This window comes from Cetorhinus maximus, chromosome 17, assembly GCF_964194155.1.
Source record: "Cetorhinus maximus chromosome 17, sCetMax3.hap1.1, whole genome shotgun sequence".
In the NCBI taxonomy this organism is placed as follows: Eukaryota; Metazoa; Chordata; class Chondrichthyes; order Lamniformes; family Cetorhinidae; genus Cetorhinus; species Cetorhinus maximus.
In genome coordinates, this window is record NC_135895.1 from 11,281,763 (window position 1) to 11,299,490 (window position 17,728).

At 43.8% G+C, this 17,728-nt stretch overlaps 1 protein-coding gene across 2 annotated transcripts in view; it reads left to right on the forward strand.

Moving 5' to 3' along the window:
* adgrl4 (adhesion G protein-coupled receptor L4) overlaps positions 1 to 17,728 on the forward strand; it is a 123,672-nt gene that overhangs the window by 90,613 nt on the left and 15,331 nt on the right. Inside the window, exons 13-14 of one of the 2 annotated variants that reach the window (XM_078560695.1) lie at positions 5,810 to 5,901; positions 14,491 to 14,659. In XM_078560695.1, coding sequence (XP_078416821.1) covers positions 5,810 to 5,901; positions 14,491 to 14,659 — 261 coding nt within the window. Of the gene's footprint in view, positions 1 to 5,809; positions 5,902 to 14,490; positions 14,664 to 17,728 lie in introns of both variants that reach the window. The other variant, XM_078560696.1, reaches the window with a different exon arrangement.

A 17,728-nucleotide genomic window follows, 5' to 3' on the forward strand; every position in this document is an offset into this window, starting at 1 on the left:
ATCACGAATTGTCCTTGAGAAGGTGGTGGTGAGTTCCCTCCTTGAACCGCTGCAGTCCATGGATTCGGCGGGAACGAGGCCGTAAAATGCGGCGAGACATTCTCAACCCCATTGACTTCATCGGGAACGTAAAATCCCACTGCCATTAAATTTCACCCCATGGGGTGTAGGTACACCCACAGTGCTGTTAGGGAGGGAGTTCCAGGATTTTGACCCAGCGACAGTGAAGGTTAGGTGATATAATTCCAAGATAGGATGGTGTGTGGCTTAGAGAGGAACTTACAGGTTGTGGTGTTCCCATGTATCTACTGCCTTTGTTCTCCTAGGTGGGGTAGAGGTTGGAAGGTGTTTTCGAAGGAGCCTTGGTGAGTTATTGCAGTGCAACTTCTACATGGTGCACACAGTTGGAGGCCATTTGGTTCACTGTGCCAGTGATGAAAGTACTTTCCTATTAGCCCCATTCCCCTCATCTTTCCTTGTAGCACTGTATTTTTTTTTCCCTTCAAGTATTTATCCAGTTCCCCTTTGAAGGTCACTATTGAAGCTGCTCCTATCATCCTTTCCGCCAACGCATTCCAGATCAATAATTTGCTGTGTTAAACAAAGTGTTGCCTCGTGTAGCCTTTGTTTCATTTTCCAATCACCTTAAACCTGTGTACTCTGGATACCAATCCTCGTGACATTGGAAGTCTACCTACTCTACCGGAACCTCTCATCATTTTGAATACCTCTATCATATCTGCCCTTCATCCTCTTTGCTGTAAGGAGAACAATCCCAATTGCTTGAGTCTCTCCAAATAACTGAAATCCTTCATAACTAAATGGGAGCATGGAATGCTCTACCACAGTGAGTAGTTGAGTCCAATGTTGCCTGTATCATGGGGGCAGGTGTAAAAAGTATTTGAGGTGATCTGGAACCTGAATTTGTATTTTTTTTAAAGAAACTAAGAATGGATCAGTTTCCTGGAGTGTTTGTGAAGTCCCTCTGTCACACATTCCATACTCTTTCAAATCACTGCATTTTTGTTTGAGCGACTTTTCAAGATTCCATAAGAAGGAAATGGCTACCCTTCATTTGGGCTGTGTACCTAATGCCTATTTTTATAAATAGAAAAGTACTTTGCAGTCTGTCAAGGGGTATTATTGCCCCTAATCTTGTTTTTTTTTGCAATTACACAGAACAAAATTAATGCTTAGTATGTATGTCCTATACATCTCTGTTTAAATAGTGGACAAAAGAATGGTGCGTGAATTGTGTTAAACATTCACACAGTGTAATTTTAAGGCCCAAGTGATTTCAAACCTTTCTGTGCTTTAGCTTCATTAAATGTTCAGGAATTCCCCCATCCCATTTCCCTTAATCTAAAATGCAAACAGTCATCCATCAATGTCCTCTGCTGTAATTTATTCTGATAACTAATGAATGTCTGATATTGTTCATTGTATCATTAGAATTGATTCTGAATTCAAGGTGGATCTCAGTGTGTTTTGAGACAAATTACTCAGAATAATAGTTCTATAAATATAATTCTGGTATTTTTCATTTGATTAGGTTCTTATAACCTCAACGGCCTAGGAGGACAATTAGCCCATCGTTCCTGTGCTAGCTCTTCAAGTGGAGCTTTCCCAGCCTTTTTACCGCATCCTTTTATATATTCTGTTTTCAAATGCTTACTCATTTTCCCATTAAATGGTGCTTCTATCTGTGCAAAGCAATCCCCGCTGTAATAATAACCCCTCAGCATCAAAACATTTCTTCTCACATCCCTCTTTATTCTGTTTGTTTCAATCCCAAGGATGGGAATCCCACCCCCCCACCAGCCGCTGCTGGGATCATCCGGTCTCGCTGAAAGTCAGTGGGCTTTTGGCTGGGCCACCGAATCTCTTGAGGCAGATACCACCATGATAGGGCCGGAAAATCCATGCCCAAGTTTGTGAGAGTGACTTTCCTCAAGAATGTTCATACTTCACCCAACTTTTTCGATGTTACAGCAACAGGGAGGAGATTCCCGGTGTGTCCCAGTGTGTTCCCAGTTGTGGATTTGCCAATCATTGCAAGCAACCTTCTACCCTTTCCCCTCTCAGAATATACAATCATCCTGCCGATTCCTATTCAATCTCCTTTCACCTTCTTTGTTCTAGTGAAAGAAACCTTTGCATAATTTCTCACGACTATGCCCCTCATTCAGTGGTATCACTCCAATGAAGCTTCGCTGTTGCTCTAATTGCTTCAATATCCTTCTTTACAATGAGGGACCTAGAATACTACACATCCCAAATGGGGCCTAAACAGTGTCATGCACTAATTTTGCACCACTCCCTTGCTTTTATTGTATTTCAAATGAGGTGTTAAACCAAGGCGCCATCTACCTTCTCAGGTGGGTGTAAGAAATCCTGACAGATTGCTTCAAAAAAGCACAAAGGAGGTCTCCCCAGTATCCTGGCCAACATCTATTCATCAACCAAGGTCACCAAAACAGGCTAACCGGTCATTATCACATTGCTGTTTGTGGGAGATAGTTGTGCACAAATGGGTTGCCACATTTCTTACAATGTAACAGTGACCATACTTCGACAGCACTTCATTAGTTGCAAAGTGCTTTGGGATGTTCTAAGATCATGAAAGATGCTGCATAAAAGCAAGCTCTTTCTTTCTTTTATGCAATGTCCCTCGATATAAAACATGTTGCAAATTTCAGGTCTGCCCGAGATACTTTCTCAGTTCATTCCCATAAGCGGTCCAAGCACCTAACATTCGGGAGTGTGCCCATAGGGCGGAGTGGACTGCAGCAGACAATGCTGGATGAGAATCGTTAAGCTTCTTTATTTGACAAACAGCGGGTGTGAGCATCCAGAGCACAAGGTGTCGGCTTATAAACCGGATCCTGTCCCAATAAGGAGTATAATTTTTGTGCAGCACATGCCTAACAAGGCTGGTAGCTGGACCACAACAGAGCTCTTATTGGTTATCAACCCCGACCCCAGAAGGAACTTTACTGCTGTGGTAGGTAACAAGCCAGCTGAGGGACTTACATGAGTCTGGAGATGTGGGGAGGATATCAGGGACGGGTGTGAGCAGCAGCCTACAGTGTGGAGTGAGCAGAAACCCCTTGCTTCTGCTAGTCCCACATTAAGGTAAGCATTTTGTTAAAAGAAAATGCATACTATTTTGGTGCCAGCCAGCAGTGGTTTCTTTAAACACCGCTGCCACGCCTTCCTGTACGCTAGGTATTCTGGAATGCAGCAGGCCCAGTACTTGACACGAACAACACAACCCAATTTCCAGCTTGGGTCCTAAAACAGGTGCTACCTTTCTTATTTATATCTCTGAGGCGCCCAATGGCTAGTTTGGGCAGCCAACCTGCACAACGTCCAAACCAATTTGGCGTTGGATGTGTCTCAAACTCTGTTTGGGCTCCGAAGTTTGGATCCCTAAATTGGAGGGGTTTTTTTTGCATTTGTTTTCTGCCCAGAAATATGGTGCAAAAAAAGTTTGGCTTCTCCACTCGCAATTAAATCTCACCAAAACCAATTCATTTCAGGTCGTTTCTCAAGGATAAGAAAAAAGATATATATTTTTTTTAAAAGGGCCACGCTGCCCCTATTTAGTGTGCTCTGGTCAGCCTTTTGCTTCTGATTGGCTCTGGGCTTGTGGGATCTTGCTGTCCCCAAAATGGCTGCCCCACTTGCCTACTTAACAGCAGCCTCCGCCTTTCTAAGTGATTCACTGCACTTTGAGGACTTCTTTTTGAGTCTGTAGGCGTAAATCTGTCTTTTCTACACCTGCGCATCGCCTAGAGTTCTGGCCCATTACATGCGCCCTTTATTTGGATAGAACTTATTAATTCGAGCACATCTGGCTTCTTTACTGTTTCAACCCATAATCTAACTGACTCCATTTGTTTTGATCAGTATCCCAGCAAACAATTACAGAGCTTAATTATTCCACTAGTAACCTAATATTTCATTCAATGTACCAGAATTGTTGCACAACACACACACGTTTAATTGAGCCACCTGGCACAAAGGAAAAGTTGATTTGAAAGTGGTGTTATATAACTTTTGTTGCACAGTTCACCTTGTGGCTTTCCATTGCAAATGTATTAATTGTCCTGTGCCACACACTGAGTGTGTGCCGGGTATTATTCCCGTTCCTACATTTACATCCATTGGCAAGTCTATTAATTCACACAGGTAGACTCCATTATGGGAGATGTTATTCCTCCTTACCTGGTTTTCCTCTCTGCCCTGCATCGTCTAAATGATGATGAAAATTGCCCCCCTTTCGAGCGAGCGAAATATCCAATATTGTGGCGGGTGGCGGAGGAACAAGGAGGAGTTGCTCTGGCTGCTCTGTACATCTATATCGTAAAGGTGTTGACAGAGAGAGCCTGTTAACGATGCCGATTATACACAGGCCTAGTGCTCCCAGCAGGGAGATTTACATACTAGCAGCACCATCTGCTTTGGGAACATTGACTGTAGCCAAAACTTTGGTGAGCGCTCCCATCGCAGGAAACTCTGCACTGGGACAACTAGTCCAGAATATTGATCCAAGTAACAGGTCTCCCTCATCTTTGTTGCTTTTTTCAATGACATTTTTCTACCTCATAAAATCTGTCTTTTCCTATCCCTCCTGTCTCCCTGTGTATCTGCCCCTGTTTCACCCTTTGTATCTTTCTCTCTTTTCCCGCCTGTTTGTCTCTCCACCTCTGCCTTTTTCTCTCTTTATTTTACTCCCTATCTCTCACCGTATCTGTTTCTCTCGCCCTATCTTGCCCTGTATTTCTGGCCCTCTGCCTTTATCTTTCGTGCTCCTTGCCCAGATCTCTTTCTCGCTGTTTGCTTCTCGCTATCTATATTGTTCCCTGTCTCTCTCTCTCTCTCTCTCTCTCTCTCATCTCTCCGGAGTGAAATTTACAGACCCCCCCCCGGCATTTTTGAAGGTAGAGGGGCTCGAAACATAAAACGAGTAGCCTGCCCGCCACCTTCCCGCTTACCCCGACCTCTCTCCCATATAATGAGGCCACATAAGAGCCTCCATCACAATTTTATGTGCAATAGGGGAAGGCGGAGGCAAGGCCAGCAGCTTCCACAGTGTGGGCTGCTGTGAGGCAGAAGGCGGGTGGGTACCTCCTTTGGGTGAGGGTGGGGGGCATCCCCTGTATCCATCAGGGGCACCCTCCTCTAAGATCATACCCCTCCTTTATCCCTCCCTCCTGCCCTTTAAACCTCGACACCCCACTCTCCCCCTATCCATCGCTTGGGTCTGCAAGGCAAGCCTGACCAAAACCCTTTACTTACCTAAAGTCCAGGATCAATTACTTCTTCATATTCATGGACTGCCTGTTGCCCCAGCAGTGGCCACGACTCGATCCTGGGGCTACCGGGGCTGCAGAGCTGCTGGCCAATCACACTGGGTGGTAGCTCTCCAGGGAGGGGCTCCCTCCCAGATGGGGATGGTGGTCCCACTGTGATCCAGTTAAGGCAGCTTCCAGCCTATTATCACCGTGGTTTCCCTGCGTGACTGATGGACCTTTTGGCTGGAGGGGGAGCAGGTAATCTGTCCCCCTGTAAAATTCACCTCCACGTCTCCCTCTTCCCCTCCCAGTATCTCTCTCTGACTGCCTCTGTGTCTCTCTTTCTCTCCCTCTGTCAATCTTGCTCCTTGTCTATCTCTCTCTGTTTGCATTCTCTGCTTCTCTCTGTCCCTACCTGGCTCCCTGATTCCCGTTCTCTGTTTCTCAATGTCTGTCTGTCTGATTCTCTCTCTCTGGGTTGCCTTACAATGTCTATTCTTACTTTACAGGTTAATCTACTGGCATTTGGAGTTATTATTTACAAAGTATTCCGACACACGTCCATGTTGAAACCAGAAGTGAGCTGCTATGAAAATATTAGGTAAGTTTGAAACCATTCAATTAAAGCACAGTCCTAAGATTCGTAATGAAATGTTGCTCACTAACTGGGGTTATCTTATTGTTAACAAACTTCTTTCCTGCCATCAGAAAACATTTTTAAAATGTTTATTATGAAATATTACATTTTCTTAAGTGATCTGAATATACTCAAGTTATCAGTATGGGAAGGGTAATATTAAGATGGTAAAGTAACCAGTTAACACCGAATATAGTGTTGTTCTGTAACACCATGAATTGGGTACTTCACGGGATAATGAATAGGACCAGTTGATAGGGTAAAGTGGTATTATCACTGGACTCGTATCCTGGAGACCCAAGGTAACGCTCAGGGAACCCAGGTTCGAATCCCACCACGGCAGATGGTTAAAAATCTGACGATGACCACCAAACCTTGCCGATTGTTGTAAAAACCCAGCTGGTTCACTAATATCCTTTAGGGAAGGAAACCTGCTGCCCTTGTGCCTACACGTGACTCCAGACCCACAGCAATGTTGTTGACTCTTAAATGCCCCCTGAACAAGGGCAATTAGGGATGAACAATAAATGCTGGCCGAGCCAGTGATGGCCACATCCCATGAACAAAAAAAGAAAATCCAGTAATCGAAGCCCACAGGCTTATATCAACAAACAGAGTGAAAAAGCAATCAATGATTTTTTTTAACACTCCAGAGATTTTTCCTCAAAGATTTAAAGGGCGGGAGTTTTAAATGCCTTGACAGCTTAACTGTTCCATTTGACAGGTGCTTTTGACTGTTCCTCTTGACAATTTTGACAGGTCCTCTTGACAGGTCCTCTTTGTTACATTGTTAAGGTTTGTTAATTACATTGTTGAGGTTAAGAGAAACACATGATGGGTATTAATTGTCTTTGAGCACATATACATAGGGGTAGCTAGGACACTGGGCTGAATGGGAGAGGAGCTGTGAGACTGAATAAGTCAATAAACTCTCTTAATAAATAAGAGCTCTGTGTCTTGATTTCTGTTTCTTCAATCAGCTTGGATCTCATTAACACTCTTGACACGTTTGACAGGTCCTCTTGACACTTTTGATAGGTCCTTTTGACAGGACGTCTTGACATTTTTGACAGGCCCTCTAGATATTTTTGACAGTTGATTTTGATAGGTCTGTTGACAGTTCCAATGAGCTTGACAGTTAATGAGTTTACGCCCTTTTTACACACATTCATGCCTAATTTTAACAATTGCAAAGGACACCTTACCAATCCAAAGGGCACCTGACTTCCCCCAAAAGTGTCCCAGGATCAGATCCAAAAGGGCACCTCACCTTTCCAAAGGAGTACCCTGGCTATCCAAATGAATCCACAAAGTGCAAACCTGCTTTAACCAGGTCTACTCTGCACCCTCCTGGGATACAAAAATCCAACTTCAGTGGAGCCCGCTGTCGATTTAAGTGGCCAGCTGCCTCCGTGAACTGAGCATGTGCATAATGCTAAGCCCCATTCCTGCGCCCGTGAAGTGCCACGTTCAGGGCGGGACTTAATTTTTGTGAACTCCCGTCTTTCTCGCCATGGCGTAGAGGCTCTCCGTCGCGGTGAAAATCCGGCCCTAAGTAAGGACAGCAGATTTTCCCAGGTGGGTTTTTACAACAATCCAACAGCTACCATTGCTGACACTAGTTCCAGATGTATTTATTTAGAAAGGACTCCCAGCTGCTCTGGTGGATTAAATTCGTACCTTTGGATGATGAGTCCAGTAAGATAATCGTTGCGCTACTGTTCCCTATAAGAAGAAGAACGAGCTTTTCCAAATAGGAATAACCTTGTAGTTTTGGTATCAATGTTTTCTCAAGCAAATCTATGTTGTGATGAATTGTACTTTTCTGCCGTGTAACTCAAGTATTTTTTAATTCTCGCTGAAAAAAACCAATGAAAGTTCCTCAGATGTCCAAGAATAGAAAGAGGTCATGTCTGAAAATGCGACAGCTGCAGGAGAAGCCGATGTTCTCAAATACCCCTTCACGCTAAATAAGATGCATCCAGCAATCAGCTGGCCAGCAGAAGTAACAAGTGAGGACAGAGCTCCACAAACCTACGAACAGTGAAAGCTTATTAATCCCCTGTGATGAATAGCCCCTGTTCTAAAAGTGACAACAATATAATTCAGCTAAAACCTTCTCCTCAGAAAGCAGACTGCTGGAGAAGGGAATGAACTCAGGTCCAACTAACTCTCCTGTTTGGAGGTTTCTCCTTATTTTTGTTTGAAGTTCCTGTGGTGTAACAGTTATTTTCTTTCACCCATCGTTGATGCTTACTGAGGTTCACTTTCACAAGTGCCAAGGAGGGAGGCAGTGGCATTGTGGTATTGTCACTGGACTAGTAATCCAGAGACCCAGAGCAATGCTCTGGAGTTTGAGTCCCCCCATGGTGGAATTTGGATAAAAACCTGGAATTAAAGGTCTAATGATGACCAGGAAACCATTGAAGATTGGCATAAAAACCCAACTGGTTCACTAATGTCCTTCAGAGAAATCTGCAGTCCTTACCTGGTCTGGCCTATATGCGACTCCAGACCCACAGCAATATGGCTGACTCTTAAATACCCGGAACCTACAGCACACATACTGAAGTAGTTCAAGGTGATGGCTCACCACCACCTTCTCAAGGGCTATTAGGCATGGGCAATAAATGCTGGCCTAGCCAGCGATGCAAACATCCCATGAATGAATAAACAGAAAAGCTCTGCTACATTACATAAATCAATATTCTGCAGGAACAAAACATATGAACCGATAGCGCAAATAGAAATAAATAAGTACAATCTGATAGCCATTACATGGCTACAGGATGACAGAGATTGAGAACTGAATATTGAAGGGTATGTGACATTTAGGAAGGACAGGAAGTCAGGAAAAGGTGGAGGGATGGCTCTGTTAATTAATGGTGGTATTAGCACATTAGAGAGGGATGACCTAAGTTTAGGAAACCAGGATGTAGAAGCAATCTGAGTTGAGATGAGAAATGACAAAGGCAAGAAGTCACTTGTGGGAGTGGTGTACAGACCCCCTCATTGTAACTACACAGTAGGACAGAGTATAAAGGAAGAGACTTGGAGCTTGCCGAAAAGGTAAAGCAATAACCATGGGGGAATTTTAATCTACATATAAGCTGGAAAAATCAGATGGGCAAAGGTAGCGTCGATGAAGAGTTCATAGAGTGTCTTCGGGACAGTTTCTTAGGATAGCACATTTTGGAGCCAACCAAAGATCAGGCTATACTAGACCTGGTATTGTACAACAAGGTAGGATTAATTGATGGCCTCCTAGTAAAGTCACCCCTAGGTAGTAGCAATCATAATATGATTGAATTTTACATTCATTTTGAGGGAGAAACAAGTGCATCCAAAACTAGTTTTTTAAACTTAAATAAAGACAATTATGAGGGCAGGAAAGCAGAGCTAGCTAAAGTGAACCGGCAAATGAGGTTAAGGGATATGTCAATAGTGGCAGACCTTTAAAGGGATATTTCAGAATACACAGAATATATACATTCCAATAAGAAAGAAAAATTCCAAAGGGAAGAGCCACAATCCGTGGTTAACTAAAGAAGTTAAAGGCAGCATCAAACTTAAGGAAAAAGCACATAGGCCAGAATTTTACACCCCGCAGGTCGGCGCGCGCCCGACTCGAATGGGCATGAAATTGCGCGAGATGGCGCCAGGCGAGTGTCCTGACATCATGGCGCAGTCGCGCGATATTTTGCTCAGTGGGCGGGCGCAGAAGTCGGAAGAGCGCCTATCAACAATTAAGAGGGCATTTAAACCCATTAACAGCCCAATTGTCAGCGATTTTCCGTGGCCCGACCAATTGTACGGCTGGCGGGCGGGCTAATCGGCCAGGCGGGCTTTACATTTTTGATGAAACCTCATTCAAGGGCGGAATGAAATCTCCTTTAGGATTTGAAATAAAAATAAATATCTGGGGACTGTTTTTTTTTCGTGAGGTCTGCTTTCAGGCGCTTGATTGTGCTGCGTAGACATTTTTTGCAGCATTTTTTGGGCTTTCCTTTATGACGTGGGGGTCTGCAGCTCCCTGAGGTATCTGTCTGCCTTCAGGGAGCTCACTGGAAGCGCTCACCCAGCACCCGCGGTGACGCCTACACTGGCCGTCTTTCCAGCCCCAACAGCAGTGCTGAGCCTTTCTCCGGGCGCGTTTCACGCTGGCTGACCGTTCATTAGCCAGCCGGCCTAAGATCGCGGTCAAGAGCCAATCATTTCACGTCCGTTTCCGGGCCCACCAATCACATGCGCCCGACAAAGGAAACATTCAGACCGTAATTAGGCAAAGACGGGTCACAGGTCAGAAGGTTGGAAAGAATGTAAAGAACAGCAAAGAATGACAAGAATTAATAAGGAGGGGAAAATTAGAGCATAAGAGAAAGCTAGCTGGTAACACAAAAACGGATGGTAAGAGTTCCTAAAGATATATAAATTAAAAGAGAGTTAACAAAGTGAGCATTGGTCCTGTAGAGAGTGTGTCTGGGGGATTGATAATGGAAAGCTGGGAGATGGCAGATGGATTAAACAGGGATTTTGCTTCAGTCTTCACTATAGCAACATCCCAGAAATAGCTGTAAATCAGCAAATGGAAGGGAGGGAGGAACTCGGGAAAATTACAATCACCCGGGAAGTGGTATTGAGCAAATTGTTGGGGCTGCGGCTGACAAATCCCCAGGTCCAGATAAACTTCACCCTAAGGCCTTGAAAGAAATGGCTGGTGAGATAGTTGATGCACTGGTTTTAATTTAACAAAATTCCCTAGGTTCGGGGAAGGTTCCACTAGATTGGAAAATAGCAAATATAACTCCTATATTCAAAAAGTGAGGGAGACAGAAAGCAGGAAACTACAGGCCAGATGGCTTAACATCTGTCATAGGGAAAATGTTAGAAGCTGTTATTAAAGATGTTATAGCAGGGCACTTAGAATAATTCAAGGCAATCAGGCAGAGTCAACATGGTTTTGCAAAAGGGAAATAATGTTTAACCAATTTATTGGAGTTCTTTGAAGGAGTCACATGTGCTGTGGATAAAGGGGAACCAGTGGATGTACTGTACTTAGATTTCCAGAAGGCATTTGATAAAATGCCAGATCAAAGGTTATTGCAGAAAATAAAAGCTCATGGTATAGGGGATCACATATTGGCATGGATAGAAGATTGACTAGCCAATAGAAAGCAGAGAGTAGGCATAAATGGGTTTTTTTCTGGTTGGCAGGATGTGACAAGTAGTGTGTTACAGGGATCAGTGCTGGGGCCTCAACTTTTTACAATTTATATAAGTGACTTGGATGAAGGGATTGAAGTGGCTAAATTTGCTGATGATGCAAAGACAGGTGGGAAAGTAAATTGTGAAGTGGGTGTAAGGACACAAGGATCACAAGGTGACATAGATAGGTTAAGTGAGTGGTCAAAGATCTGCCAAATGGAGTATAATGTTGGCAAATGTGAAATTGTGCATTTTGGCAGGAAGAATAAAAAATAAACTTATAATCTAAATGGTGAGAGATTGCAGAGCTCAGATTCAGAGGAACCTGGATGTCCTAGTGCATGAATCACTAAAGGTTAGTGTGCAGGTCCAGCAGGTAGTTAAGAAAGCTAATAAAGTGTTATCATTTATTATGAGGGGATTTCATTACAAAAGTAGGGAGGTTATGCTTCAGTTGTACAGGGCATTGGTGAGACCACATCTGGGGTATTGTGTACTGTACTGGTCTCCTTATTTAAATAAAGATGTAAATGTGTTAGAAGCAGTTCAGAGAAGGTTTACTAGACTATAACTAAGAATGGGCAGATTGTCTTATGAGGAAGGTTGGTCAGGTTAGGCTTGTAGCCACTGGAGTTTGGAAGAGTAAGAGGTGACTTAATTGAAAGCTTTAAGATCCTGAGGGGTCTTGTTAAGGTGGATGTGGAGAGGATGTTTCCCCTTGTGGGAGAATCTAGAACTAGGTATCACCATTTAAAAATAAAGGGTCACTCATTTAAGACAGAGGTTAGGAGAATTTTTTTTCTCTCAGAGGGTTGTGAGTCTTTGGAATGCTCTTTCTCAAAAGGAAGGGTGGACGCAGAGGAGAGTAACTCAGCCCCTGACTCCCCAAAGCCTGTCCACCTTCTACAAGCCACAAGTCAGGAGTGTGATGGAATTTCTCCCCACTTGCCTGGATGAGTGCAGCTCCAACACTCGAGAAGCTGGACACCATCCAGCGCAAAGCAGCCTACTTGATTAGCACCCCATCCACAAATATTCACTCCCCCCACTACCAATGTACATCTGCAGCAATGTGTACCATCTACAAGATGCACTGTAGGAATTCACCAAGGCTCCTTCGACAGCACCTTCCAAACCCGCAACCTCTACCAGTTAGAAGGACAAGGGCAGCAGATGCATGGGAACATCACCGCCTGGAGATTCCCCTCCAAACCACTCGCCAGCCTGACTTGGAAATGTATCAAAATATATGGCTGGGTCAAAATCCTGGCACTCCCTTTCTAAAACCACATGGACTGCAGCGGTTCAAGAAGGCAGCTCATCACCACCTGCTCAAGGGCAATTAGGGATGGGCTACACCAACATGTTCCACATTTTATGAATGAATAAATAAACAAAAGAGCTTAAAAATGTTGCTACATGCAGCCCTGGTCCTGATGTCAGGCCTGCTCTCCTGCCCTTGTGCTACCTCATCATAGCTGCTACAAAACACTCCCAAACTCTGTCGGACATCCGAAAAATGCAGCGGGCAATGAAAAATTGCAGGTGACTGGGTCATTAACAAGCTCAATAGCTTGTTAATTGGTCATTTCAAGATGGCGGGTTGGCTGGCAAAGTCACTACTGAATTTAAAGAAAAGTCCCACAGACCCCAGTCCAAGGCTCTGCAGGCCAGAAACAATTCTAAGCAGAGTAGCCACATCACACAGTCTGACTGCCATGTTAGTTTGGAGTTGCTGTCTGGCTTTTAGATTCTAGTTTTTCTAAATAACCCTCTTGGTAGCCAGGGACGGCAGAATATCTGTGTCGTGTTGGCTTCGAAGGTGACATAGTATCAGTTTTGTACAAGCGAACTGACTCACAGACGGCAAGTTGAGTAATCTAAATCCTATTCCAGGAAGTGTGCAAGTTTGTAATGTCAGTGACTGAACCTGAGCAATGCTGGTCAGGTACACCCCACCCCTTGCTGAAACTGATTGGATCAGGCTGCAGAGACCCAAATGATTGGTTCCCATTAGTGCCCAACACAAGATTTTGTAGTGCTGATGAAGAAATATGATGTGTTAAATTTATTTCAGAACACATTTATGCAGTGTCCATCAAACATGACGGACATTCCAAAAACCCGCTGGCCCTCCTTAATTTCAGAAACTGTCATGATGACATCGTATTACACACCCGAAGTGATCATGCCCTATTTTATGTTCGAGCGGGGGTAAGACCCGCCCAAATAGGGGCAGTGTAATCCAGTCCCATGTATCAGTAGCACAGTGGATTAGGCGGTTTAAGCTGATCACTTCCTTCAATGAAATGTCACAAAAGCACTTCAGTTCCTGCCCGTTCCACATTCAGGTAAGTTATTTAGCACCCTGGGTAGACTTAGCAGGTGATCCCTCACCTCGGTTTACCTGAGTGAAGCTAGCACTTAGAGGCTGCCTTAGAGAGCACTAATCTTGGTGAGATGGTGGAAGTAGATTCAATAGTGGCTTTCAAAAAAATTTGGACACATACATGAGAATGAAAAAAATTTATGGATCTATGGGAAAGAGCGAGGGTGTTGTGGGGTGAAATTGGACAAATTGGGTAGTTCTTTCGAAGAGCCAGCACAAAGAAAGCAGGCCGAACGGCCTCCTCCTGTGCTGTAAAATTCTATGATGTGGAACCAATTTAAGGAATGATCACGAGTGAAGTCAACGGCCAAGAAAGAAACAATGAAACAATTGCATTTATATAGCATCTTTCACCACCTCAGGATATTCCAAAGTACTTTTGAATTGTAGCCACTGTTTTAATGTAGGAAACATGGCAGCAAAATTGCACACAGCAAGATCCCACAAATAGCAGTGCGATAATGGCATCTGTTTTTAGTGATGTTGGGACAGGGATATATGCTGACCAGGACCACCAATAAGCACTTTCCTGTTCTCCAATGAGATGAACCCTCTTCTGCTGAGGGTGGTGGGAATCTGGAACTCACTGCCTGAAAGGGTGGTAGAGGCAGAAACCCTCATAACATTTAAGAAGTGTTTGGATGTGCACTTGTGATGCCATGGCATACAAGGCTATGGGCCTAGTGCTGGAAAATGGGATTAGAATAGTTAGGTACTTGTTTGACCGGCGCAGACTCAATAGGCCGAAGGGCCTTTTTCTGTGCTGTCGACCTCTATGACTCTATAGTGCCACAGGAACATTTATGTCCACTTGAGAAAGCAGATGGTCTCCTGAAAGTGAAGACTGTGGGTTTAACCCGGGACCGTGGTTGAGTCCTTAGCCTGATGCTAGTCATAATTGTCCAGCTTTAATGCTGATGACCAAGATCTCATTAACAAACTTCCATTGTATTTACTAGGTCATGCGCTCGTGGTGCCTTAGCATTATTGTTCCTCCTTGGAGCTACCTGGACCTTCGGTGTTTTGCACATTATCAAGGGATCCATTGTGACAGCGCATCTTTTCGCCATCTCTAACGCATTCCAAGGGATGTTCATCTTTATATTTCTCTGCGTCTTGTCGAAGAAAGTAAGTGTTACCTCGCAACAAGATGGTAAATGTTTGAAAGGTGAAAGGGAGTGAATCTTTTCCAGGGTAAAGGGTGGAGTGGTGGGAGCATCAGCATTTTAACACTGTTGGCAACGCAAACCCAAAGAATGATGAAAGAAAGACCAAGTATCTTTCATAAACTCAGGCCAAAGTGTTTTACAACCAGAGAAGCACTTTTGTGGAGTATGGGCATTGTTGCAATGCAGGAAATGCAGCAGCTAATTTGTACGCAGCAAGCTCCACAAACATCTAATCAAATAAATGACCAGGTACATTGCTTAACGTGTTTGTTGAGGGATAATTATTTGCTTGAACATTAGGGAAAGCTCCCTACGTTGGGGTCTGGGTTTAATGTCTCATCTGAAAGGTGACACCTCTGACACTGCAGCACTCCATCAGCACTGCACAGGGGCATCAGCTTAGAATAGTGTTCGCTTGAGTTTCTGGAATGAGGCTTATTCACCAAACTTCCGACTCAGCGGCACATCAAACCAAACTAATTAGTTAGTTTAGCTTGATGAGGAGACACATAGGAACCCTATACAAGCCCATGAAACAAAGGATAAAGGGATAAATGTCAAAAGTTACTGCTCCCAGCCAAACATTTGTCACAATTTTTATTCGTTCATGGGATGAGGGCATCATTGGCTAGGCCAGCATTTATTGCCCTTCTCTCATTTCCTTTGAGAACTGAATGGCTTGCTAGGCCAGTGCAGAGTCAACATTGCTGTGGGTCTGGAGTCACATGTAGGCCAGACTAGGTAAAGACAGCAGATTTCCTTCCCGATAGGACATCAGTGAACCAGATGGGTTTTTGTGACCATCAACAATGGTTTTATGGTCATCATTAAACTGTTAATTCCAGATTTTTGATTGAATGGTGGGAGTTGAGCCTGGTGCCCAGAGCATTACTCTGGGTCTCTGGAATACTAGTCCAGTGACAATATCACTATGCCACAACCTCTCCCACAAAGTGGGTAGTTTAATTTGAGCAGCACAGAAACTCTAGGATTTATTGTCCTCAATTACAATGAGTTACAATGCAACTATTTGACTCATTGCAATAACATGCTTACATAGAAACAACATTTAAAGCCTTTTGTTCACTATGTTTTAGTTAAAAAAAATTCGTCCTTGAAATGATTCATCAAGGAATGTAGGGAATTCTGAGGCATCCCTCCAAAGATGAATGGGATGAAGGTGCTCCCAAACTTGTACGGAATTACTCAATGCCTCGAGGAAACAGTCACAGCTTATTTAGTTTCTTTTCACTGTAAAATGACATTATTCAGAGTCCACATTAGGGCTACAGTATCTGAAATGAACAGTGTTATTACTGTTGCTAATAAGTAAATTACCTTGTATTATTGAATTATCTACCATTGTGACCCCTAAATCTTACCCTACTGCTGACACTGCATGAGCAGAATGCCAGCCTGAATCAGGCTGTAGGTCAAATTGGTGCCCCTATTTGAACATGTTGTGAGCTGTGACCAGTATCAGCTGATGACCTAGCAGAAGAGGAGCCCAAAGGGGAAGTATGATCCAATTTCCGGGGGCTGGGAGGAAGACAGGAATAGGAGTTGACCATTCCATTCTTGTATCTGTTCCATAATTCAATTAAATCATAGCTGGCCTCGACCTCAAATCCATTTGCCTGTTTTTACACCATATTCCATAATACCCTTATCCTAGAAAACCTATCAATTTCAGCCCAGAAAGTTCCACTGTCCCCGAATCTGCAGTCTTTTTTTTGGAGAGAATATCAGATTTCTGCAGCTTGTTCTGTGTGTAGGAATGCTTCCTGATTCCACTCCTGGGGGCCCTCCTTCTCATTTTAAACTGCTGCCCTGTTTTTTTCGAGTTTTCCCAACACCCCACCAACCAGAGGATGTAGTTCCTCTGTATCTATCCTAGATTCAATCCTTCTAACATTTTGAACACATCGATCAGATCACCCCCTCAACCTTTGAACCTCCAAGACAAGTTTCTGAGGCTTGACCTTCTAAGTCCTGTGCTTTTTGCAAGCTTTGCAAAGCAAGTATGGGTCCCTGTGCCTTTGGGTGTCCCCCGCTCCATCCTCAGATCAGACCTCTCCCCCAAGAACCTCTCTTCTTCCAGTCCGGAAACCAGCTGGACAATCCAATGACCGGGAAAACCAGGAGAGATGGAAAATGGGCAGTTGATCTGATTTCACCCATTTTATTCTCATCTCCACAGCCAAAATCTACTTCAGTGTTTCTCAAGTTCTGTATTACAGATCGTGCCTCTAACTGAACTAACTCTGATGTTGTTAATGAAACGTAAAATTGGAAATGCGAAGAGCACCATAGCAATGTATTTATTAAGGGTTACTATATTACTTTAGAATCCAAATGACCAACAAAATAAATACACATAAATGGCTTTGTAGTTCTATAAATAAAAACAGAAAGTGTTGGAAATACCCAGCAGGTCTGGCAGTATTTGTGGAGGGAGAAACAAAGTTAACAATTCAAGTTGAATATGACTCTTCTTCAGAGTTGAAGGGAGTAGAAATGTGATGGGATTTATGCCACTGACATGGAGGCGGGGGTGGGGGAATGGGTGGTGGGGAGGATGGAGAACAAAAGGGAAGGTCTGGAATAGGGTCGAGGGCAGGAGAGATTAAATGACAAAGATGTCGTGCAACAAAAGACGAAGGGAGCGGTAATGATTGTAGTAAAGAAACAAAGCGTTTCTCCAGAGTGAGTGTGAACTGCAGAATATTGAGCGGCTTTGCCCGAGAGCAAAAACATGAAAAATAAGATTAAGACTGGCATGTGGCAAAAAAAAACAGAATCAAAATGGGGGGACAGAGTTCATGGTCTGAAATTGTTGAACTCAATGTTGGCTGTCAAGTGCCCAATCGAAAGGTGAGGTGCTGTTCTTCGAGCTTGCGTTGAGTTTCACTGAAACACTGCGGCAGGATGAGGACAGAAATTCGAGCGCCCGAGCAAAATGGCGAATTAAAATGGCAAGCAACCAGAAGCTCAGGGTCATGATTGTGGATAGAACGAACATATGATT